The sequence below is a fragment of the Ahaetulla prasina genome, chromosome 3, assembly GCF_028640845.1.
Source record: "Ahaetulla prasina isolate Xishuangbanna chromosome 3, ASM2864084v1, whole genome shotgun sequence".
NCBI classification, from domain to species: Eukaryota; Metazoa; Chordata; class Lepidosauria; order Squamata; family Colubridae; genus Ahaetulla; species Ahaetulla prasina.
In genome coordinates, this window is record NC_080541.1 from 188,201,615 (window position 1) to 188,227,672 (window position 26,058).

General features: G+C 40.4%; 1 protein-coding gene across 9 annotated transcripts in view; it reads right to left on the reverse strand.

The window, feature by feature from the left end:
* The window catches only part of NAV1 (neuron navigator 1), a 282,699-nt gene that overhangs the window by 53,099 nt on the left and 203,542 nt on the right, over window positions 1-26,058 (reverse strand). The window contains exon 1 of one of the 9 annotated variants that reach the window (XM_058174448.1): window positions 14,375-14,619. The exons of the other annotated variants lie outside the window; for them this stretch is intronic. Coding sequence (XP_058030431.1) covers window positions 14,375-14,442 — 68 coding nt within the window. The 5' untranslated portion in view covers window positions 14,443-14,619. Of the gene's footprint in view, window positions 1-14,374; window positions 14,620-26,058 lie in introns of those variants that run through there. 9 annotated transcript variants of the gene reach the window in all.

Consider the following 26,058-nt stretch of genomic DNA (forward strand, 5'->3'; position numbering starts at 1 on the left):
ATATTAGTTCTACAGCCCTAGTCCTAAACAGTAATTTCCATTTATATTATATTCCTATACTGTACATGTTGATATGGCTAGAATTTGCTCTGAATAGCCCTGTGAATGATTGAGGAACACACACACGTTCTTTCAATATAATCAGAATAATATTCTCCTAGAATAAAAAATAAACAAAAATGTGCTAAATATTACTACTAGGTAATGTTATATTTCCAAATGTTTAAATCTCTTGTTGGATTGTTTAGTACCTAATAGGTACATAGGAGAGATGAGAAAACTTTATTCTTTTGGTGAAAGTGATATCAGAAGAAGCAAATCTATATAAAATCCATCCCCTTTAAATTAAAACAACAACTAAAATAGCCCAAAATATATTTAGATCATTTCATCCTCCATTTGGCAGTGATGCAGTATGTGCTGGTTCTGGAGGGAGAGAAGTCGTATCATTTGATGATCTATGTTGTTATGCATTCTCCCTCACCATAGTCAGATAAAAAGTGGGGCTGTCAGGCAGCCAGCTTGGATAGTCGGTTGAACAGTACACTGTTTGTATCTGAACCAACAACTGCACGAACATATGGAGGGGATGACCCTCTTTCCACTGGGAAAATCACCAACACTAACAAGTCTTCCAGTTTGTGAAGGTCCTTGTTTTCAAACTCAGCTTGTTTGGAGCATAGACAATCAGTGGCGGTAGAGGTTACAAAATGGGGTGAAAAGGACAGAACAAAAATATGCCTTTGTGAGTCAAAAGACCAGCTAGCTGTTGCTTAGGAAGTAACAGAAATTAGCTTTGCATGTCTTGGGACCAGATTTGTTAGGTGTTAGATTTCCAGTGACGTCCACAAAAGTGGAGATCAGTCAATACAAACTTTGTAGCCCATGTTTACAATTAATTCTAACATATAATTTACACTCATTTTGAGAATTATAGGTTTATATGTCAGTATTTTTCAAACTAAGCGACTTTAAGATATGTGGATTCCAAGTTTAGAATTCCCTAGCCAGCTGAAAAATACTGTTATATATTGACTCTATAGTCTATAGATATTAGTAGAGTCACTATTTATGCCATGTAATGCTATTTACAATTTATTTAAAAAGCATTCAGGAATAATAGGGATACTTCATCTTAGTGGTGCAACTGACTGCCACAAAAGGATAGGAAAGAAATCATTTCTATTTCTATTTGCTCTTTCTTCTTCTGAGGACTCTGACAGCTGTTTATTTTCTTAACTAGATTGAGCTTCTTCAGGACCAGAATTTGGTAAGGTAGTTTCATGTGTCTACTGACACCAGCAACTCACATGCTGCTTTCACACATGCACTCTAGTCATTGTACATCACCATCAAAATGGAATTATCACAGCACACACTGATACAAAATAGTTCCCCTCCACTACCTATGCTTTTTTAAAAATAAACATTTTCTTTTAGATGGAAAAATGATATATAATTCTTACTTATGCACAAACTACAATATAACATTGGGAAAAACTGAGGATATATTATCCACAATCTTATTGAGTATGGAATTATGTTGAGAATATTAGCCTAAACAAGATAAAAAACTGAAAATATTTTTATGCTTTCAGGGACTGATTCTGTTCAGAAATTTAATGAAGATTAAGAAAGCAAAGGTTTAATCTGGCCATCTTTCAGTATCCAAAACTGATCCAAGGAGCAAAATGCAAGTCCTTTTCTCTTAGAGACCAAACTAAAATCAGAAAGGAAAATGGGAGAGGAGATAAAGTTTAGGTTAACCATGGGTGGTAAAACAAGGGATTGGCAGTTATCTATTTAGAAGGATGGACAATGGTTCTCTAATTTCTGTTCCCTACAGATGCCTTCAAAAAATGAAGGCTCCTCTTTTTTTTCACTTTGCTGTGGTCTGCGCTAAAGGAAATCTATGCATCATCTCTAACAGCTGAAAGCATTCAGACTAAGATGACATCTCATCTCTGTAAGGGGCTGAAATTCATTAGAGTTTGCAGTAGTTATGCCTGGCCTTAAGCCATACATAACTGTGGTTTGTGCTTAAACTCTATTTAAATTGACTCATTGATGCTCCTGAACATAACAACATTGAGAAAATTTGTTTTAAAGCATCACATCAAATTCTGGAAGGTTGCATACAAGGCAGTGAATTGAGAAAGATCAAAAGGTTTGGCAGGTTGAAAGCCAGAGGTACTAACTAGGATTCTAAAGACAAGATGTGGCTCTTAACAAGCACTCAAGTTATTTTGGCAACTCATCATGGAGTACAAAACTCCTTTTCTGTCTTGTTTGCATCCTTCATTTGACCTCACAACCACTCCAATGAGGGGGAGTCAGCCGTCTGCTCATTACATGTCTGTGGTTTGAAGCAGTTCTAAATAAGCCATGCTAATCTAGCCAACAAATCCCATGGCTGCAAGGAGAGAGGAACCTCATGAAAAAAAAGAGTTTATGGGTGAGAGCAAGCAAAGGGGGATGTGAGAACTAATTTCCTGAGTGGCAAGAACTCCAGAGATTAACCTCCATTGCTGCGAGGAATCTATGTTTAGACATGGTGAATTGTTAGGTCTTTGGCAAAATCTCTCCGGCTCTTAACTCCCTAAAGCTTTCTACAATTTGCATAAACATGCAGGATTTGATACAGTACAGTTTTCATTTAACAAAAACAAAGCAAAGCAAAACAACAAAATCCCAAAGCCTCTTTCACAGAAAGGGGAAAATGTTAAATATTGCATGTACACAGAGAAATAAGATTTTCTAGAAGGCTGGGGACATTTTATCAATATGACCATCTATTGTACTTGTGTATTATTCTTGTCTTCTTAGCTATCAGGTCCCGCGGATGGGAAATGCAGACTCAGGGGCATCACATTTTATTTAATATGACCGTAAGGATTTCTTTTTCCTGTTTTGAGTGAATCCAGATGGCTAAGGAATTAGAAAAAGCCAAGACTTGATATGTGGCCCTGTATCTTTCCTTACGTTAATCCTAAATATAATTCTCATGGCAGCTTAACCCCACCTCCCAAAAAAAGAACAGCATTACACAGTCCATGTAAGTCTAGAACAGATCAAATCTGTTTTTAATTTAATTTAATTTATCTTAAAAATATACCTTACTCCTCAATATTTCTACTCCATGGACAGCTAACAAGTAATAACAGTAAACTGAAAAAAGAACCAAAATGTCAACTTAAAACGTATTTTAAAAGCAGACACTGTACAGTAAAAACAACAACAGAAAATAAATTAAAAATCTGTTTTAAATGGTGAGAAAAAAATAAAACCCTAACCATCAAGAACAAAGAAGACAAAAGAGCAAGCTCCAGAGATTTGCTGAATATAAAAATATGAAAGATGGAATGTCTCAAGTGAAATATTTTTCTGCAAAAATCTCATGCTGGAGATTGCATTTATTCAAGTTTTGCAAGGAAGTCAATGGGTCTTCTATTTTTCTTTCACTTTACAAAACTCAGCATTCTTATAGCACTATTGGGTATACTGAAGAGCAGAGTCCTCCTTTTAGCAATAGCAATAGCACTTAGACTTATATACTGCTCCATAGTGCTTTACAGCACCTCTGAGTGGTTTACGAATGTCAGCATATTGCCACCAACAATCTGGGTCCTCGTTTTACTAACTTTGGAAGGATGGAAGGTTGAATCAACCTTGAGTCGGTCAGGATCGAACTCCTGACAGTAGGCAGAATTAGCCTGCAATATTGCATTCTGACCACTGTGACACCATGCACCTTTTTCCATGCTTCATAAATAGACATGGCACAAACATTGCTGGATGTGAAATCTGATTCCATAAACAATTTTTTTTTATTTACATTTATATCCCGCCCTTCTCCGAAGACTCAGGGCGGCTTACCGTGTGTAAGGCAATAGTCTCATTCTATTTGTATATTTACAAAGTCAACTTATTGTTGACTTATTGTTACATGGAATAATCATACTTTGATCGGTTTACCTAATAAGATAGACAGGACTGTATAGAATGATGTCCATCCTTTAGAGATCAAGTATAAGGATTTCAAGATTGCATTTATACATTGTGTAGGGGTCGTTTAACTATGGGTTATAAAACATTCACACCTTTAAGCCAACATAATGATTTACAAAACAAAATGGTTGGATTATCATATTACAATAAACCCAAACCAAAAAACATTATGATTAGCACAGAATATGAATGCAGAACTGAATTGTGGTGTGCAACACTAATTAGATCTGAAAGTTACCAAAAGATGCGTAACAGGCCAAAGTATGTCCATCCAGGGCATCTTTAGACTGTAGGATGACATCACATTTTTCATGACAACCTTCACAAATGAAACAAATCTGTAATTTATATTAGTACTGCAGACGGTCATGTATCCCTGACATTAACTCATTAGACTTCTTATTTAGTTACTTTGTTCATTCTGAAAAACATTCAGCTACCTCAAATGAAACTGGAAAATAGCGTTGAACAATGATTGCTAAAATAAAATATGAATGGGTGGTTTGGTGCAAAGCTAATCTGTTTAACCAACTGACTTTCAGGACAGATTTTGGATTTAATCCAAGCCATGGAAATTTTGTATTGGTAATCTGAACTAATCAGTTTGGGGACATAGCCATCTTGAATGGTCTCATGTTTCTTCTGGAAACCAATGCTGAACATTTTACCAATAAAGGAAACAAAGCTGTTTAAAAATTTATTAAAAAGAAAAAAATCTAACTGGATTTTATTTTTTTTAGCGTTTGCCTTCTATAAATCTACTGGGAGTAAAACACACATTCACTCTAGACAAAATTTGTGGGTGTAATCTTTTATATTCAAATGAGGAACCTCACTTGGTTTCCCCTGATATCACTCAGCAGTTTCATGTGATAGCTGAAACTTTCTGGACACAATATAGTGCTATTTCTTTGGAGATCCCAATTAACTTAATTTTTTTCAAGTATACACAAGTATACACTGAAGGCAATTAGAAAATGGCAGCAAGGTGGAGAAACTAGCTAGATATTGCATTCATCAGTGTATTTAAAGCAAAATATTATGAATGCCCCAGTAACATTCTTTACTTCTTGACAAATTTATACACAAAAGTAGTACAGGTTGTCCTTGATTTACAACAGTTCATTTAGTGATTGTTTGAAGTTACAATGGCACTGAAAAAAGTGACTTATGACCATTTTTCACACATATGACCATTACAACATCCCCATGGTCATCTGATTTACATTCAGATGCTTGACAACTGGTTCATATTTATGATGGTTTCAGTGTCTCAAGGTCATGTGATCACCTTTTGTGACCTTCTGGCAAGTAAAGTCAATGGGAAAGCCAGATTCACTTAATAACCCTGCTACTAATTTAACAATTACAGAGATTCACTTAACCAATATTGCAAGAAAAGATGCAAAACTCACTTAACAAATTTCTTACTTAGCAAAATAAATTTTGGGCTCAACTGCGGTTGTAAGTCAAGGACTAGCTGCATAAGTTATTATATTATAATAATATATAATTATACATTATATGTGTATATCATTCATAAAAAATACTTTATCTAATATCTTCAATAAAGTAACAAAATTGGGCCAGTATAGCACCATCCTTACCATTAATTAAAATAGGGCAATTACTGGGGTCCCTAGGACAGAATTTCCTGCACTACTTCTCTGTTACTCTTTTGACTTCGGTCCCTGTACAACTGCCTCTCCACAAGTCTTAAAGGTTGGAGGCCCCTGCACTAGACTAACAAGCAGGAGGGTAACATTGTAAGTATAATTTTGTGATGCCAATAATAAAGTGCTTCTGCAGATGGAGATGGTTATACACAAAAAGGAAATCCTTCTTCACTCAAGTGTACTTAGATATTTGGATATATTATTGTCAATTACAAACTTGAGCATCAGAAAAGCAGCAACTCGACTTGCAGTGCTTTTGTGGCTCAGTCATTATGAAGTCAAGCCTCACATAGTGTAAGGAAAGCCTAATGTTTCCTTCAGGACGACAAATCATCAAACCAGATGCATAGGAGAGGCAGAAATAAGAAATCCATTTACTAGATATAGAAAGTTCCAGATATTTTTTTCTCTCCCTTTTAATTTAAAACAAAAGGAGTGAATCTACATTACTGCCTAGCTTCCAACACACTTTAACCAGCACAAGAAAATTGGTATTCAAATATCCAAAACCAAACTGGCAGTATCAAGGTAATTAGGAAAAGCAGCTACAGAAAATAATTTTGATTAAAAAATTGTATCAAAAATGCTAAGCTTCACATATGTGATGAAAGAGAAAAGTGATTAAAATTAGCAATCCAGGTAGTTTTACTTTAAAATAGCAACATAAAATACAAATACAAAAAAGGGTAGATAGAACAATAGCATTATCCAGAGTGGACTGAAGGATAACAACGTTTTCTCACAGACAGCTGTAAAATCTGTCTGTTTGAGAGGAATATAGTATAACAGCTGACACAGCTTGTACATATCCTCAAGAAGTTAAAACATAACCCATGGTTAATGCGAGCCTGAGCCATTTTTGGCTATTTATACTTAGGCAAGTTTTTGTTGTTGTTGTTAGTCAGGAAGTCATCTCCGACCCATTGCAACCCCATGGGTAACGTTCCTCCAGGCCTTACTGTCCTCTATCATCCCCCGGAGTCTATTTAAGCTCACGCTTAATCACGACTGCTTTAGTGACTTCATCCAGCCACCTCATTCTCTGTCATTCCCTTCTTTTGCCCTCCATCATTCCCAGCATTAGGCTCTTCTCTAGTGAATCCTTCCTTCTCATTAGGTGGCCAAAGTATCTGAGTTTTATCTTCAGGATCTGGTCTTCTAGTTGCTCTTAATTATTCTTTCCCTGATTTTGCATGCAAAACCTGACTATCTTGTGTATTATTTCAGGGTTGATGTTAAAAAATAGAAATTGCTTGTGATGTTGACTAGTGAATCATATTATGTTAGTGGAGTGATGTAATAAGAGTATTTCAATGTTCTATATAAAGTTGGCAATACAGAAGAACACGTTCCATAGTTTTGACCGTCTTGAGTCACAGGGACATATCCATAATAGATATGGTATCTTTTTCTATCTTCCAGCCAGAAGTGCTGAAGAGAAAGCATTTGGGCTAAAGGGAAGACACCAGGGGTGAAATGCACCCAGATTGGACTGGCTCGTGCGATCTGGTAGCGATGGTGGCTGCTGGTTCGGAGGACCGGTAGCAAAAATCCCTGGCCCCGCCCCCTGTGCCTCTGCTGAGCCGCACCATCAGCAGAGGTTTTTTTTTTACTTTTAAAAGCCGGTTTTGCTTCAGCCAAAACATGCCTTTAAAAGTAAAAAAAGTAAAAAAGTAAAAAAAAAGCCTTTGAGGATCCCGCCCCTCAGCTGAGATCGGCAGAGACTTTAAACTTAAAAAAAAAAATTAAAGTCTCCTCTGGCGATCTCACCTGAGTTCCTCATCAGCAGAACCTTACTTGTACTCTTACTTGTAGAAATCATGTTTTCTACAAGTAAGAGTAGAGATTCTAAGGCACTTACCTGATTACTGATGAACGCATGGCTCTTTTTCCAGCCCGAAAGCAGTTTCACTTTCAGCCAGACAGAATCAATCGCTTAGCTAATCTATTTCTTCAGTGATCAACTGGCTGGCTTTGCTGGCTGAGGAACTCTGGGATTTGAAGTCCACAATAAAATAAAATAAAATAATAAAATAAAATATTTGTGCAGCTTTCTGAGATTTGGTGTGTTTCTGTAGTGTTTCACTCTAACTACACAAACACACAAAATCTCAGAAAGCTGTATGTGGTATTTTTTTCGTGTGTGTGTGTGTGTGTGTGTGTGTGTGTGTGTGTGTAAAGTGTGAAAGTTGGTTTTTGGTACCTCTTATTGTTTTTTATACTTTGTTTATTATTTTTATTATTTATTGTTATTGGCCATGCCTACCCAGTCATCTGACCACCAAGCCACGCCCACCAATTAAGCCACGCCCACAGAACCGGTAGGGAAAATTTTTAGATTTCACCCCTGGAAGACACTTTTCCAATTTGGAACGTTAAAGCTGTGTGAGACATATAAGGTAAAGGTAAAGGTTCCCCTCGCACATACGTGCTAGTCGTTGCCAACTCTAGGGGGCAGTGCTCATCTCCGTTTCAAAGCCGAAGAGCCAGCGCTGTCCAAAGACATCTCCGTGGTCATGTGGCCGGCATGACTCAACGCCAAAGGCGCACGGAACGCTGTTACCTTCACACCAAAAGTGGTCCCTATTTTTTCTACTTGCATTTTTACGTGCTTTCGAAATTGCTAGGTTGGCAGAAGCTGGGACTAGTAACAGGAGCTCACCCCGTTACACGGCAGCACTAGGGATTCGAACCGCTGAACTGCCGACCTTTCGATCAACAAGCTCAGCTGTCTTAGCCCCTGAGCCACTGGGTCCCATATAGACATACACACACACACACACACACACACACACATACATGCATACATACACACACATATATAGACATGAGACATATAGCTGATGCCAAAATATATCTCAGGCTACCTGTCAGCATCCATTTTATGATATCTGTTGAAAGTGTGACCCCTGTTTGTATGTGACCATTGCTAGCTTATAGCCCAGAGATGGTAAGTAAACGAGGAAGAAAGCTGCATATCCCTGCCAGGCTATGTTACCATTTGGACTGGAACCACAGGGTTTAGGTTTAAGATGTTGGCTAGGGAATTCTGGAGTTGAAGTCCACCTATCATCTTAAAGCTGCTGCGGTTGAGAAACACTGAGTTAGAATAACCAGGAATTATTAAGTACTGGCTCCAGCTTGTCTTGGCATTAAAATGGAAATTGTTTAGAAATTGAATTGAAAATTAGTGTTGGGCAAAGTTCTTGGACATGCTTTGCAATGGTTTGATATTTCCAAGAGTTCTAAAAAAAAATTGGACATTTTTCCAATAACTGCCTGCAGTTTTACAATGAAGCCAGAAGGATTTTCCACAGGGAAAGGTGCCCTGCCTATTCTTCCCATAATTTTTATTATTACTATCCTATTTTTGTCAGAGAGGAAAGATTATTGATAGAAAACCTTCACAACAGAAATTCTGTTATTCAGGTAGGATTTCCATTTCCGTACTTCCAAAGTGACTTCTGCATGATTTTTGAGGTGGGGGTGGGGATTATTGGAAGCTCCATGAAAAGGCGAAGTTAGATGGTCTTTGACACAATCTTCCCTCTTTTTCACAGAGAAATTCTGTTCAACAAGACCAAAAAAGGAAGTCCTGGTGGGAGACAAGTGAATTTTGCATTGATTCTAGATGAGGGGAAAGCCAATATAATATTTTTCTTTCATTTTTATCAAGAGTTAAGCAAGCACCTGGAAACTGAGAAAACTTTTGGAGCCCAGGTTTTGTTTTAAACTAAAACTAAACAAAAATTCATTTGACCCAGGTTCAAGTCCAACAACAATCACACAATGACTCTGTGATGACCCATAGCAATTCATGTGTGACCCTCTGCCAGACACATTCTCTCAGCTCAACCTATCTCTCAACCTATCTTTCCCATGATTGTTGTCATGGGGAAAAATGAGAGAACCAAGTGTTTTATATGCCACCTTTAGTCCCTGAGTGAAAGGTGGGATATAAATCTAAGAAACAAAGAAATAAAAAAAGCATCATGAGGATCCTAGCCACTAGCATATTCTCTATGTGTTTTTTAACATTATATGGATCTCTGTGGGATGCTGTTCCAGATTAATTTTGCTGGGGTGCTTTCTATAATGCCCTAAGTAGAAGGGGAAACAAAGGCCAGGGTCCATGACTGGCTTAGAGGACCTTCCAGCGCCAGGTTTGACATTTCAAATACTCTGCCCATTGCCTTCTTAGTGAAATGTGGAAAATTACAGCCTGTAAAGTAAAATCAGAAGTCATATTATATTGGCAGGCACAAGAGGAAGATGGCAGAAATAGCATGAGTTCAAATTGTCTGGCCTTCACTACTTATGGCTGCGGTAATAGAAAACAATTGGTGGGGTGCTAAATTAAAGAATGAGACTCAGACATAAGTTGGACTTGGTGAGGAAAAGGAACATCTAAGCCGGGGTCCCCAATCCCTGGTCTTTGGACCTGCACTGGGCCGGGGCATGCCAGAAACCAGGCCCCACAAACAAGCAAAGCCCCATCCGTGGGATGCAGGCAGCACCAAAACCACACCCATCAGACCGCAGTTGGAGGCCACTGATCTAAGCTTACCGCTCTTTGTTCTTCAGCATAATTGTTCATTTATTGTGCAGAAGCCACTATAGTCAGTGCTGTTTCAGGAAAGCAGTACTTCCTGAGAAACAGAGAAAGTAAAGATCTGAGAACTCTATACTGTTTATGGCTGGAAGGCCTTTTAACTGAAATAGCTGGAATAAGCTCGCTAAAGGCTTTGTAAAGGACAAGGGGCTTTTAATCCAACAGTAATGGGCACTATTAATCAATAAGCAAGCCAGGCTTGCACAGAACCTAACCAATGAAGCCTGAATGAATATAAGTGAAAAAGAAAGCAAATTTCAGGGATAAAAGATATGCAGCCAGGACAATAGAATAATCTAGCCTCAATGAGAGTGTATACAACCTTTGGGTTACTCGATGGTCATTCCTATCTTCTTCTTCTTCCCACATGCATAATATACCAGAAGGTAGTCCTCATTTGAAAACCACAATTGGAACCTGCAATTGGAAACTTCAACTGTGCTTATGACCCTTCTGTCATAAATGTGAAGATTATTAGTAAAGTTACTTTTTTATCACTGTCATGACTGCAAATGGCTGCTAAATGAGGCAGTCTCTATATGAGGACTCCCTGAACTTCTGAGGCCCATTATATGATATTTTTAACCTTTCATTTTTCTCAACTCTGCCTAAAAATACCAGCTGCTGTATTTCTGATACTCAGCAATCCTTTTATTCCTATCTTTTCCTGCAATGATCTTCCACACATCAATTTAAAATAATCTCTTTTGATTTCAATGTAGTTCAGGATAAGTATGATTAGTTACTAATTTTGCAAGCTCTGTTAGAAACCTATAATTATTTATCAGTGAGCAGAGAAATATGGAAAAATCTAAAATCTTTTTTCTGTAGATTCAGGTCACAGTTTCTACATTGAAGACCAATTCAAAGCAATTATTTATTTTCTGGATGTTTTTATTGTTTTATAATTTAAGAATTGTAAGCCACCCAGAGACACTTGGTTGGGTTGGGTGGCTATAGAAACTGAAAAAATAAATAAAAATAAATTCACTCCAGAGGGCAGTCAAAACACTGGCAGGCAGTATGTATTATGACCGAAATGCTCACATTCTGCAGAGGAAATGACTTCTTATTTCCCTCAGTCTTTCCAACTGCTTTTTCAATAAGTCAATTGGCTTCTCCAGCCCCACCTCATCCCTGGGGTCTCTGGAATTAAAACATTTAAAGTGAAGCTGGAGATAAAAACCTTGACAGGAGTTAGGGATGCACAGGCTCACAACCCTAAAACAGGGATCATACAGCTGTTGTTTGATAAAACTGTAACTTTTTTTCTAATTATTTTATTAATTTCATAAAACAAGTAACTCTTTTGCTCCCATTCCAGTATGAAACAACTGTTTGATTTCTGTTCATGACAGAGGTTAAAAAATAAGGCAAAAACTTTCATTGTTTTGCCCCCAAATAAGTTGCCCCTCTGCTTTTCTAATTATAGAATTAAATGCCAATGAAGGCAGAGTCTTCAACTGCAAAAATCCAATCTGCAAAACCAGTATATCTGTGATGGTCAGAAAGAAAAAACGAAGGAGGATTAGCCTTGCTGTGTTGAAGATTCTTATATATCACTCTTGAGGTAGATTGATTCAGTATAGAAATGCTTATGTTCTTATTCACTCAGAAATACTGAAGGCACAATTTTTGCTATTTCAGCAAATCTCTTAGCCATGGCCATGCTGAAAGGTAATTGGGTATAAAGCATAATGCTGTTTAAGACAAAAATTAAGCCACAAAGCATCATTCCAAGAATAATTCTTTTTAACGTAGCTCATAGATCTTTTTCTGAGTCCTAAATTTTGTCACTGAGAAAGCTAAAGACCAAACTACATATCTGCATGCAAAGCAGTGCATTGGTATTCAAGCACAGCCTCTTCAGTGTTATGAAGAATTAGGTGTTAATAAACACATCCTAGCTATGGAAATTACTCTCTTTCAAACAAATTTATTTCAGAGATGTTATGTGGCTAAAGAGTGGTCTACTTCCTGACAGAAAACTCAAAATTATCAACCTATAAAGCATTATGTGGTTATTACATCTTCCTTTTCCCTAACAGACTATGGGGGGAGAGAGAGAGAGAGAGAGAGAGAGAGAGAGAGAAAGAGGGAGAGAGGGAGAGAGAGGGAGATATGAGGGAAAGTAGAAGAAAATAATTTAGTTCTAATTAGTCAAACATGTTCAATTTCTGTGAATAATAATAAAAAACAGAATCAAAAATTAATGAGATGGTCCCAGAGGACCTTCAGTTCTCTTTCTTAGAAGGAAATCCAGGTCAAAGAATTCCAGTTTGTATCCATTTTCCACTTCCTCTTGTAGACTCTCATTTCCTTGTGGAAAGAAAAAAAATTGTAGCTATTTAACAAGCCAAGAATGACTATAATCAGAGTGGTTTCCTTGTCTCTCAGAATGAAATATAACTATACAGTCAATCTGAAAGAACATGAACATCTGGCTGTAAGATTTACACAGAGACCAGTAAGTATTTCAAGACAAATGTGTTACTTTGCAGCCATTGTCAAAACAGATATGAGTTACTTTTAAAATAAGTTATACTGTGACAGAGGAAAAACACACCAATTTAAAAATTGGAGCCCAATACACAACATTCCTCCCTTTACAGATGGACAATATTATAATGCACTCTGGGACGCAAGTTACAAGATTAAATAGAACATTTAAAACTTCAACTGAGGTGAAGAATCCTTTTGTTTTCAAAGAATCAATGCTAAATAAGCATTCCAATAACTCCTCAGAGCTGCAGTAGAATCTTTAAGGAGTTAATACCCCATAAAGCAAGGATGCTCATGTCCCTTTTTGCCAAGCTTATTGTTTTCTTTCCCATGTCATTGGAGGAACCTTAACATGCCCCAGTTAGTAAAACCTCTGGAAAGCCACCTTTGAACCAAGCTGCAATTCCATCTGTAACCTATTTGAGACAGGATATTGCCTTTCTTCTCACAAAAAGGCTCTCAGGCTGTCCATCCATGAATGTCTGCTCTGCTGCTCGGGAGCCCCGGCAAGCAAGTCAGTCTCGGCAAGCAAGTCAGTCTCGCACGTGCTCCAGAGGCTGCTCCCCACAAATTCAAACTGTCCAACTCCCATTCCTTGCCTCATGGCCTCCGCCCCTTCCTTCATTCTCCTTCCTGCAAGATCACATTTCACAGAGGATGGGCTGCAGGGAGTCACCAGGCGGGTACATTTCAAATCATAACACACACAAAAAGAAAGGGAGGAAGTAAAGCAGGTGGCCTAAAGGAAAGAGAGAGAGAGAGAGAGACTGCAGGTTCCCTAACCGTCCATTAACACTGTAAGGACTGGGAGAGAATACAATGGAGGGAAACAGGGTTGTATGAATTGGCTGCAGTTAGCAGAAGAATGCAAGATTCCATCTCTTGCATGGCTCCCTGCCAGTTAAATGCCCTAAGCCTCCCCAGCTGCCCCTTCCACATCTGTGTGCATGCTGGTGTCACTTCCCAGACCACAGTCAATATCAGCACATGGCATGCTGCAACTAATAGATTTTGTAAAAAGCAAAGGGGGGGGGGAACCCACAGTCATTTTAACAATAACGTTTTCTTTCTGTACAGTTTTGGCTGAACATTTTAGATGATGTATAGAGTATCTTCCTTTGGACTTTATGGAATTACTATGAAAGAAATATCTTTCTTTGAATCGGCAGTAAGGAGGAAATCACTCCTTTTGTAGGTTTTTCATGCCACTTTGAGTGAGAAGAAAAGGACTGGAAGTTGTATGCTTGAAATTTAAGTTTGCAGCATACACACCCAATGAGCTAATGCTTCCAAATGGTTTTCACAGCATTTGAGTGATCCAGGAGCCCCCACCCAGTCACCAAATCATGCTATTGTTCCTTCTTAAACACGATTCAGGCAAAGCCCTCCTCATTCCATATCACAGCAGCCGATGAGATGGATGAGGATTTCTAGCATCCTATACTTCACCATCAAAGCAGCACACAGCTGGCACCGGTCAAGACACCAGCGGAGGCACCCTGAGTCTGTTTCTTTTACAAGGAGCTTGGACCTCCCACAGCAAAGCAACTAAGACCCACTTGCACCCCATCCTTACCTGCTGGGTCTGGAAAAGTGTACTGAGCGGAGTGTCCTCCCTGTTCTCTGCAACGGGGCATGGAGCATTTTCTCAAGTTCTCCCTATACTCCTGCACAAATCTTCCACACAAGCTCCCCAGTGCTGGCGCAACCTCTCAGAAAGCAGCCACATGAAGCAAGGAAGGCGGAGAAGAAATTAGACCCTTCCCTTGGTACCTCCTTCGCCATCCCCTCATTCCCTTGCTTTTCGTCTGATGGCTCCTGACAGCTACGCTTAAAGCTATAGTGCACTATTTCCCTATGTTGCTGCCTCTTGTCCCCTCTGCTATGCAAGGCTGCCTCTTTAACACCCACTGCAGGTATAACAGACAAAGGGCCGTTTGGGCTTCTCCTTTTAGCACAAGCTGCAGCACGAAATTGCAAACCCCTCTGAGAAAATAAAACCAGTCCCCTAGCAGGGTACACTATGCTGCAGTACCTTAATTCCATTAAGCCCCTGGGACATCCATAACCCTTTTGTTACCCCCACCCACCCATTCTAAGCAAAACCTTCATTTTGGCAACAGGCAAGATGTCTTTGTTCTACAGCACACTCGTTCTTCTCTAGCTGCCGGATGCTGCATTGGATTGTTCTTCAGTTATCTGTAAGCATGCAGTCAGCTTTACACTTTGCTACTCAAAATGAGAACAGTTTGAGGGGGAAAGATAAAGGTATTTTCTGCATTTAAATTCAGCAAAAACCTCCTTCCTTTGAAACACCATCAGCCTCTTCTATTCTGATCTAAATTGATACTAAATCAGTAAATCAGTTTTACTTTCAGATATCAACTATTGATGGACCAGTCTGTTGTAGCAATAGGTGTCTTCATTCCCCTTTGACAAATAGAGCTTAGTAGGAAAATGTTCTAATTCACCCAAGGGTAATTCTATAATTCAGCCAGGCAAGCATTTCTGACAGTAACACTGAGGATACCTACTTATTTAATATTAAATCCTAAAGGAAAAGTTTGTATGTACTCAGTTTGATAGTGATATTTATTTTTACTTTACAAGAAAAATCCTAGTTTTGGATTTTAGGAGGTTACTGTGTAAGAATAATAAAAGTCACATATAAAAGCTGACATTGGATTGTCAGCTAGAAAGGCAAAATGTTGGGTTTATACACTAAAATAATCTATCATTTGTATTTTATTGAATATTGAATTTTATTGGTAGAAATGAAGATGCAAAGTGATAACCTACAATGTTTGAGTTCAAGCAACAAGCAAAGCCAAATTCAAATAATATTAAATTTAATACAATGTACAAATCTAGTAAATCCCGAGTTGGGTAAGTAAGCTATTATTTTTAAAGGCTTAACTTCTGCATCTTTAATTTGGGACATCTTTGTTGGTCTGTTGAAGACAATAAAATCATTGCCACACATTACAGAATAATACATTTATTAGAGCACAAGCTTTCATGGGCTACAATCCATCACATGTCAACCTGGTATCATGAAAATGTGTTGGCCTACAGTTTCTATCAACTCAATAACTGTGACAGTTAGGGATGATGGGAAAGTGTTATTTATGTGAAATGTTGGGGCAGATTTGTCCCTTTTTGTCACTTTTTAAAAATGCACTGAGAAAAGTTGTGCTTTGCACCTCAATTTGCTGAGAGGAGGAGCTGATATAAAGTGCAATATTTAAAAAAGAAAATGACAACTAAATTTAAAACAGCCTAACATCATCATATATCTGTGAAGTTTGCCTTTGTTTTAATTTTCCACAAAATACACTTCCTTTCCTATGTCTATTTGCCTCTGCTTGGTTGTTTGTGTATGTGTGTTTTGTTGTTGTTAGAAATGCAAAAGGTAAGGATGACTGTCTGTAAACCAGGGGTCTCCAACCTTGGTCCCTTTAAGACTTGTGGACTTCAATTCCCAGAGTTCCTCAGCCAGCTTTGCTGGTTGAGGGACTCTGGGAGTTGAAGTCCACAAGTCTTAAAGGGACCAAGGTTGGAGACCCCTGCTGTAAACCACATACTCTTAGCACTTTATAGTCCTCAGACTTATATAAACCTGCAAGACCCCTAACATGCAGGTCTCTGCAGCACTGTCAAAGTCTCTCTGAGAATGGCAACAGCCTGATCATCTCTTGCTGACACTGAACCTTGTTTGGGGCTTCAATATCTAAATCAGAAGGCCATGGGAAAGTCAGTCATACCTGTGTTACATCATCAGGTCATCTAACTCAGGAACATTTAAGGTAATAGGGAATTTCAAGCTAAGACATGCTTAAGAATGATCAAGGAAAGAAGAAAAAGACACACAGAAGCTGCTGCCATGCTTGATACTAAAGATATCTGAGAGCAATGAGCCATATTCAGGTTTATAAGATCACCGCACTTTAAATTCACGACTCTTCTCTAATGCTAATCAATGTCTTAAATATTGATGAAGATAGACATTGTGATTTTTTCAAATGTCACCTTATCAAGGACAGCATACAGACTTAGATCAAAACTGTTATTTTTACTCTAATCTCAAGATGTGCAACAGAAAAGACAAATGCTTCTAAAGGCAGCTTTTCTTCAAGGCGTTTAATTTTCAAATTTCTCTAATACCTCTGACAATAGAAGCAATTAACATTCAGCCCTCTCACTTATTCAAATTATACAAATGCTTGTTGTCAATTTTAATGCAAGTAGAATTGGGCTTCCTTTTAAACCCAGAAAATTGGGATAATTAGAAATAAAACTACTAGTATATTGTGTGGAGTTCTTAAAATAATTTAATCTAGCAAAAGCAGTGGGTTGAATTCAGCATATGTTTAAGATTGCAGCTCCTTGCAGTAATCCAGATTGTGATTTCTGTTGTTGTTGTTGTTGTTGTTGTTGTTGTTGTTGTTATTATTATTAATCTTTATAGTTCAAATAACTGGTTGAATCTAACCAACCCTGACTGATCTCCAAAAAAAGAAAAAAGAAAGAAAAGAAAAGAGAAAAAGAAAGAATGAAACCGGAGAAAGAGCCGGTTAGCATTTTGATGGAAGACTACAAAGAAATAGAAACTGAGGGATAGCTTGTCAATTCAGTAAAAAAATCCCAGTAAAAAACCCACTTCTATATTCCAAAGAAAACAATATAAAAACTTTCATCAGATCATTTTAGAGTTGAGTTGTTCGAAGTGCTGTTACAAAAGTCCAAAGCACCAAAGCACAAGAGAGTTAGATTGTTCTCCAACTTTCTGCTTTCATCTAATAGTTGTCAAGATATTTGCACTGCCCAGACCAGGTACTTCTAACACAAAAGAGCAGTAGGTTCAGCACCAACATTCACCATCGTTTTTTTTAAAAAAACACCATTATTTCACTTCAATGCATGTGTATTTTCTTTATCTTATGATTATTTATTTTATTTTATTTTTGGCTGCCCAACTCCAATGGACAATGGGTGGTATGAAAAATTCCTAAGAACTTAGCTGATACTAAAATGCTTTTTTTAAATGCTATTAACCAGTTACTAAGTTTAAAAAGTATAATATGCACAGGATTTGCATTAATCTATTATATATAATCTCGGGGATAGATCCATTTCATTAAATGTACAGTATTACTTGATCATAATTTATGTGCTTAAACGTATCGGGTAAGCTAAATCATTTATATTACATGTCTATGCATATAAAATGAATATCTATGTAGTAGTGGAAGTTACTTTAATACATTAGCTTTTTGCTTGCTTTGCATCCTCCCAATATACTTTTAGCTCTTGCCAATTACAAAAAGAAGTAATCCCACTCCCAATGAAAGATCTATGTCTTTAGCAATTTAATAAAGCTGAAAGATTTCTAGCTCTGGTGTGCAAATCTTTTCTGCTCTGACTTTTACCAACAGTTTTGTATTACTGATTTTGTAGAAAAAAACACATGTGGTATAAATACATGTGGGTAAAAACTGACTATTGTTGCTAAGTTGTCTTGATGAGCTCTAATATAGCTCAGGGCTATCAAACTTGCAGCTTGCAGGCCGTATGTTTAAGATTGCAGCTCCTTGCAGTAATCCAGATTGTGATTTCTGTTGTTGTTGTTGTTGTTGTTGTTGTTGTTGTTGTTATTATTATTAATCTTTATAGTTCAAATAACTGGTTGAATCTAACCAACCCTGACTGATCTCCAAAAAAAGAAAAAAGAAAGAAAAGAAAAGAGAAAAAGAAAGAATGAAACCGGAGAAAGAGCCGGTTAGCATTTTGATGGAAGACTACAAAGAAATAGAAACTGAGGGATAGCTTGTCAATTCAGTAAAAAAATCCCAGTAAAAAACCCACTTCTATATTCCAAAGAAAACAATATAAAAACTTTCATCAGATCATTTTAGAGTTGAGTTGTTCGAAGTGCTGTTACAAAAGTCCAAAGCACCAAAGCACAAGAGAGTTAGATTGTTCTCCAACTTTCTGCTTTCATCCAATAGTTGTCAAGATATTTGCACTGCCCAGACCAGGTACTTCTAACACAAAAGAGCAGTAGGTTCAGCACCAACATTCACCATCGGTTTTTTTAAAAAAACACCATTATTTCACTTATGTACATCAATGCATGTGTATTTTCTTTATCTTATGATTATTTATTTTATTTAATTTTTGGCTGCCCAACTCCAATGGACAATGGGTGGTATGAAAAATTCCTAAGAATTTAGCTGATACTAAAATGCTTTTTTTAAATGCTATTAACCAGTTACTAAGTTTAAAAAGTATAATATGCACAGGATTTGCATTAATCTATTATATATAATCTCGGGGATAGATCCATTTCATTAAATGTACAGTATTACTTGATCATAATTTATGTGCTTAAACGTATCGGGTAAGCTAAATCATTTATATTACATGTCTATGCATATAAAATGAATATCTATGTAGTAGTGGAAGTTACTTTAATACATTAGCTTTTTGCTTGCTTTGCATCCTCCCAATATACTTTTAGCTCTTGCCAATTACAAAAAGAAGTAATCCCACTCCCAATGAAAGATCTATGTCTTTAGCAATTTGATAAAGCTGAAAGATTTCTAGCTCTGGTGTGCAAATCTTTTCTGCTCTGACTTTTACCAACAGTTTTGTATTACTGATTTTGTAGAAAAAAACACATGTGGTATAAATACATGTGAGTAAAAACTGACTATTGTTGCTAAGTTGTCTTGATGAGCTCTAATATAGCTCAGGGCTATCAAACTTGCAGCTTGCAGGCCGTATGTGTCACATGCTGACCACGCCTACGCCCAGTTTAGTGAAGGGGAAAAAAGACCCGATACATCACGTGATGACATGAGTCATCATGTCACCCCTGATATAGTTGATTAAAAATTATGTAAAAAAAATTATGTCTTTATGTAAAAATTTTCTATCCCATTTTGTACCAAAAAAGAAACCCACAAAAATACTAAGTCAGAATTTAAAACACCAGTTTAAAGAATCAGAATCATATGAAAATCACTAGTTCACATAATCACCAACAATGGAGAAAAGTCAGGTTTTCACTTTAAGGGTAGAAAATAACTATAATTAATGCAGGAATTCATGGGGAGTACAGAATTCCTCAATATGAAAAAGAAAAGATCACTTTTAATATGATTTGGTACTTTGGAGCACCCCCAGTTCGATCCACTGAAAATGGCTAAGAAGAAACACTAATAAGGATCATATTAAGCAATAAAAATAATGGAAAAATGAAAACTGATCAGAGGAACCACGCATTAGGTACCACATAGAAATGCAGGTCATCTCTCACTGCGCATATAGTGATTAAAAGAGCTATCTATTATTTAGCCTCCTTGTGTGCTGCTCAGTTCTACTACTCCCCTGAGTCAACTGCCTGCCTTATAAATCAGTAAAGTAGAAGAAGCTGATCTTCCCCACCACCTCCCTTACTCCTCTGTCTGCCTTTTGTTTAAGCCAATGTAAATCTAAAAGATTCTACCTTTTCTTCAGCTCTCTAACCATTATTTGGCAAAGCTGTAGAAAAAGGCTCTATAATCATATGTGAGGACTGACCTTCTTCAAACTACCATTCCTCTATTTCCCTACTTTTTCCTCCTTTTGCGAGGACAGAGCGTGGTTGCAGTTTTTTAACTGGGAAAGTCAGCTCAATTATAGCATCTTAGCTGACACCAGAGTTCCAAGGTTTCTGGAATCTAAACAGGGAATATTATGTGTACATAGTTAAGGTAACAACACTCATTACAGGGCAGGACTTCAGTTGAAGCTACTGTATAAAACTGTACAGTGTAGGCTAAAGCAGGGTTCACCAACCTTTCAGACCTCAAGGACCACTAAATTCATAATTTTCAATTCCGTGGACTACTAATATGATCTGCCTAATGACCGACTGGTGGCTAGGTGGCTAGATGGTCATGTGACTGAGTGGACATGGCCAACTTGATGCCATTCATGTCAAGGGGCGCCTTGCCAGCCTCTACTCACCTCTCCCTTCCCAGCCACTCCTTGCCTGCCTGCTTAGGCTCCTTAGGGCCTCAACAGGAAGCAGTTGTTGGAGCTCCATAGTTTGAGAACCCCTGGTTTAGTGCAATATAAAAAATGCAAATAATTTTTCTGCGGATCACCAAAATTTTATCACGGACTACCAGTTGGTGACCGCTGGGCTAAAGTGTCTGTATTCCTCACAGAAAGTATTATTTATACATTAAAGGGCAAATATTACTTTGATACGGGGACATACAATTTTCAGGGATTGCCAGGGACTCTCTACCCTACCTGATTTAAATTTTTTGCTCCATGATTTTCATTTTAAAAAATGAAAACAGTAATTAATTCCATGATGTCCTTATCTATAAGAGAGCCTCGAATTTAGGTAGACCCAGAGCCATTCTTATTTATTTATTTATTTATTTATTTATTAAATTTGTATACCGCCCTTCTCCCGTAGGACTCAGGGCGGTTCACAGCCAAGTAAAAAATACACAATAAATACAATTAAAATACAATTTAAAAACCTTATTAGATTGGCCAGAATTAAAATTTAGAACTAAAACCCATAAAAACCCATAAACTAAAAAAAAAAAAACTAACCCAGTCCAGCGCAGATGAATAAATGAGTTTTAAGCTCGCGGCGAAAGGTTCGGAGGTCCGGAAGTTGACGAAGTCCTGGGGGGAGTTCGTTCCAGAGGGCGGGAGCCCCCACAGAGAAGGCCCTTCCCTGGGTGTCGCCAGACGACACTGTCGCGCCGACGGCACCCTGAGGAGGCCCGGTCTGTGAGAGCGCACGGGTCGGTGAGAAGTATTCGGTAGCAGCAGGCGGTCCCGTAAGTAACCCGGCCCTATGCCATGGAGCGCTTTAAAGACGTTCACCAGCACCTTGAAGCGCACCCGGAAGGCCACAGGTAGCCAGTGCAGCCTGCGCAGGATAGGTGTCACTCGGGAGCCACGAGGGGCTCCCTCAATCACCCGCGCAGCTGCATTCTGGACTAACTGTAGCCTCCGGATGCCCCTCAAGGGGAGCCCCATGTAGAGAGCATTGCAGTAATCCAGACGAGACGTCACAAGGGCGTGAGTGACTGTGCACAGGGCATCCCGGTCTAGAAAGGGGCGCAACTGGCGCACCAGGCGAACCTGGTGGAAAGCTCTCCTGGAGACGGCCGTCAGGTGGTCTTCAAAAGACAGCCGCTCATCCAGGAGAACGCCCAAATTGCGCCCCCCCTCCATCGGGGCCAGTGACCCGCCCCCGACAGTCAGCCGCGGACTCAGCTGACTGTACCGGGATGCCGGCATCCACAGCCACTCCGTCTTGGAGGGATTGAGCTTGAGCCTGTTTCTCCCCATCCAGACCCGTACGGCTTCCAAACACCGGGACAGCACTGATAGCTTCATTGGGGTGGCCCGGTGTGAAAAGTACAGCTGGGTGTCATCAGCGTACAGCTGGTACCTCACACCGAAGCCACTGATGATCTCACCCAGCGGCTTCATATAGATGTTGAACAGAAGGCGAGAGAATCGGCCCTGCGGTACCCACAAGTGAGGCGCGCTGACCCTCTGCCCGTCAACACCGTCTGCGACGGTCGGAGAGATAGGAGGAGAACCACCGATAAACGGTGCCTCCCACTCCCAATCCCCAGCCGGCGCAGCAGGATACCATGGTCGATGGTATCGAAGCCGCTGAGAGGTCTAATAGGACCAGGGCAGAAGAACAACCCCTATCCCTGGCCCTCCAGAGATCGCCCACCAATGCGACCAAAGCCGTCTCAGTGCTGTAACCGGCCGGAAGCCGGACTGGAACGGGTCCAGATAGACAGTTTCCTCCAAGTGCAGGGGAACTGATATGCCACCATACTCTCTACAACCTTCGCCGCGGGCGGGTTGGAGACTGACGATAATTACCTAAAACAGCCGGGTCCAGGAAGGCTTCTTGAGGAGGGCCTCACCACCGCCTCTTTCAAGGCGGCCGGAAAGACTCCTCCAACAAGGAAGCACAATCCCTGGAGCCAGCCTCGTGTCACCTCCTGAGTGGCCAGCACCAGCCAGGAGGGCACGGGTCCAGTAAACATGTGGTGGCATTCAGTCTACCCAGCAACCTGTCCATGTCCTCGGGAGTCACAGGGTCAAACTCATCCCACACAACATCACCAAGACCGCCCTCAGACATCCCGTCCGAATCACTACAATCTTGGTCCAAGCCGTCCTTCAGCTGAACGATTTTATCGTATAGATAACCGTTAAACTCCTCAGCACGTCCTGCACGGGTCATCCCGCTCCCCTGGTGAAGGAGGAGCGGGTCACCAAACAGGGCAGCTGGGCGGTTATCTGCCGATGCAATGAGGGAGGAGGCGAGAACGCCGCTTCCTCAGTGCCACTAGGTAGGTCCTAGTATAGGATCTAACTAGTGTCCGATCAGCCTCTGAACGGCTGGACCTCCAGGAGCTCTCTAGGCGTCTTCTCCGGCGTTTCATCCCCCTCAGCTCCCCGGAGAACCAAGGAGCCGGTTGGGATCTACGCCGGGTCAGAGGCCGCAAAGGCACGACACGGTCTAAAGCCCCAGCCGCAGCCCGTTCCCAGGCTGCAGCTAGTTCCTCCGCCGTGCCGTGAGCCAGACCCTCAGGAAATGGCCCAAGCTCCGTCCGAACCTCTCAGGGTCCATCAGGCGCCTGGGACGGTACCAACGTAATGGTTCCGCCTCCCCTGCGGTGTTGGGTAGCGGTCAGAAAGTCCAGGCGAAGGAGAGAGTGATCTGACCATGACAAAGGTTCAATGACTATTTCCTTTAAGTCCAGATCTCTCAACCACTGACCAGAGACAAAAATCAGGTCCAGTGTGCCACCCCCGATGTGAGTGGGGCCATCCACTACTTGAGTCAGGTCCAAGGCCGTCATGGAGGCCAAGAACTCCCGAGCTACCGTCGATGACAAGCCGGCAGATGGCAGGTTAAAGTCCCCCATGACTAAAAGTCTGGGGGTCTCCACCGCCACCCCGGCAAGCACCTCTAGGAGCTCGGGCAGGGCAGCTGTCACGCAGCAAGGAGCCAGGTACGCGACCAGTAAGCCCATCTGACATCTATGACCCCACCTCACACAGAGGGATTCACACCCGGCTATGACAATTCAGTAACTTCATTTGCCTTTCATTTAAGCTTAACTCTGTTTCTAGCTGATCTGGACCTATCAAAAAGGCAGAGTAAAGAACATTCCTTTTCCTTTCCATGCATATTAAGTGCCAGCTATAGACAGCCTGCAATACCCAGTTTGCCATTCAGTCTTGATTTCTCTCCAGCAAAGTTGGCCTGTGAAACAGGAAAATAGAGATTGATCTATAAAGCACTTGCCAGCCAACTGGCTTTGTTAGTGATCTCATTTCAGTGAAAAAAAACCTGGAGATTCAGAAGGGAGTTGCACTGAAATGTAATAAACAAAAGAAATGAAATGACATAGCATTTTGCAGATGCACACCCACATTATGCTCAAAGCTATCTGTTCCCAAGTGCTAAAAATGCAATTACCCACCTCCTTCTACATCACCATCCTTCAATACCGTAGCATAATAATAATGCTATGCTATCAGCACATCACATGAATGTGGAGCCTACATTAGTCACTAGTATGCTTCTGGCTGGAACCTGCAGATCAGCCTTCCATTATGTGAATCGACTTATCCAGTACGTTTTTCCTACCAGACGCCCCACTTATACTCTGCTTTGCTCCATATCTTCTAACTTATCAGAAATTACCTATGACAGAATGTTTCTAAAGAGTACTGATTGTTGTCACCTTTAATTTGCCATGTTTCCTTTTCCTTTTTGTTAGTGTCATAGTTCTATTCTATTTATTTATTATTTATTTATTTATTTATTTATTTGATTTGATTTTTATACCGCCCTTCTCCCGAAGGACTCAGGGCGGTGTACAGGCAAAATAAAACCAACAATACAAATATACACAATTTAAATACCCTTAAAAAACTTATTCAAAATTAGCCTGATGTTAAAAATTATCGTCAATTAAAACCCCATTTAAAATTGGTAAAATTCACTTTTAAAATCCAATTAAGCCAGCCCCGCGCGAATAAAAAGATGTGTCTTCAGTTCGCGACGGAATGTCCGAAGGTCAGGTATTTGACGTAAACCCGGGGGAAGCTCGTTCCAGAGAGTGGGAGCCCCCACAGAGAAGGCCCTTCCCCTGGGGGCCGCCAGCCGACATTGTTTGGCGGACGGCACCCTGAGAAGTCCCTCTCTATGGGAGCGTACGGGTCGGTGGGAGGCATGTGGTAACAGCAGGCGGTCCCGTAAGTACCCAGGTCCTAAGCCATGGAGCGCTTTAAAGGTCGTAACCAACACCTTAAAGTGCACTCGAAAGGCCACAGGCAGCCAGTGCAGTCTGCGCAGGAGCGGTGTTACATGGGAGCTACGCGTAGCTCCCTCTATCACCCGCGCAGCTGCATTCTGGACTAACTGAAGCCTCCGAGTGCACCTCAAGGGGAGCCCCATGTAGAGAGCATTACAGTAATCCAAGCGAGAGGTAACGAGCGCATGAGTGACTGTGCATAAGGCATCCCGATCAAGGAAGGGGCGCAACTGCCGGACCAGGCGAACCTGGTGGAAGGCCCTCCTGGAGACGGCCGTCAAATGATCTTCAAACGACAGCCGATCATCCAGGAGGACGCCTAAGTTGCGCACCCTATCCTTTGGGGCCAATAACTCGCCTCCAACAGCCAGCTGCGGCTGCAGCTGACTGAATCGGGATGCCGGCATCCACAGCCACTCCGTCTTGGAGGGATTAAGCTTGAGCCTGTTTCTCCCCATCCAGACCTGCACGGCTTCCAAACACCGGGACAGCACTTCAACAACTTCACTGAGGTGGCCCGGGGTGGAAAAGTACAGCTGAGTATCATCAGCGTACTGCTGGTATCTCACCCGAAACCACTGATGATCTCACCCAACGGCTTCATGTAGATGTTGAACAGCAGGGCGAGAGAATCGACTGCGGGACCCCACAAGTGAGGCCCCTCGCGGTCGACCTCTGCCCCCTGTCAACACCGTCTGCGTCGGTCGGAGAGATAGGAGGAGAACCACCGATATACGGTGCCTCCCACTCCCAATCCCCAGCCGGGCGCAGCAAGATACCATGGTCGATGGTATCGAACGCCGCTGAGAGGTCTAATAGGACCAGGGCAGAGGAATAACCCCTGTCCCTGGCCCTCCAGAGATCATCCACCAATGCGACCAAA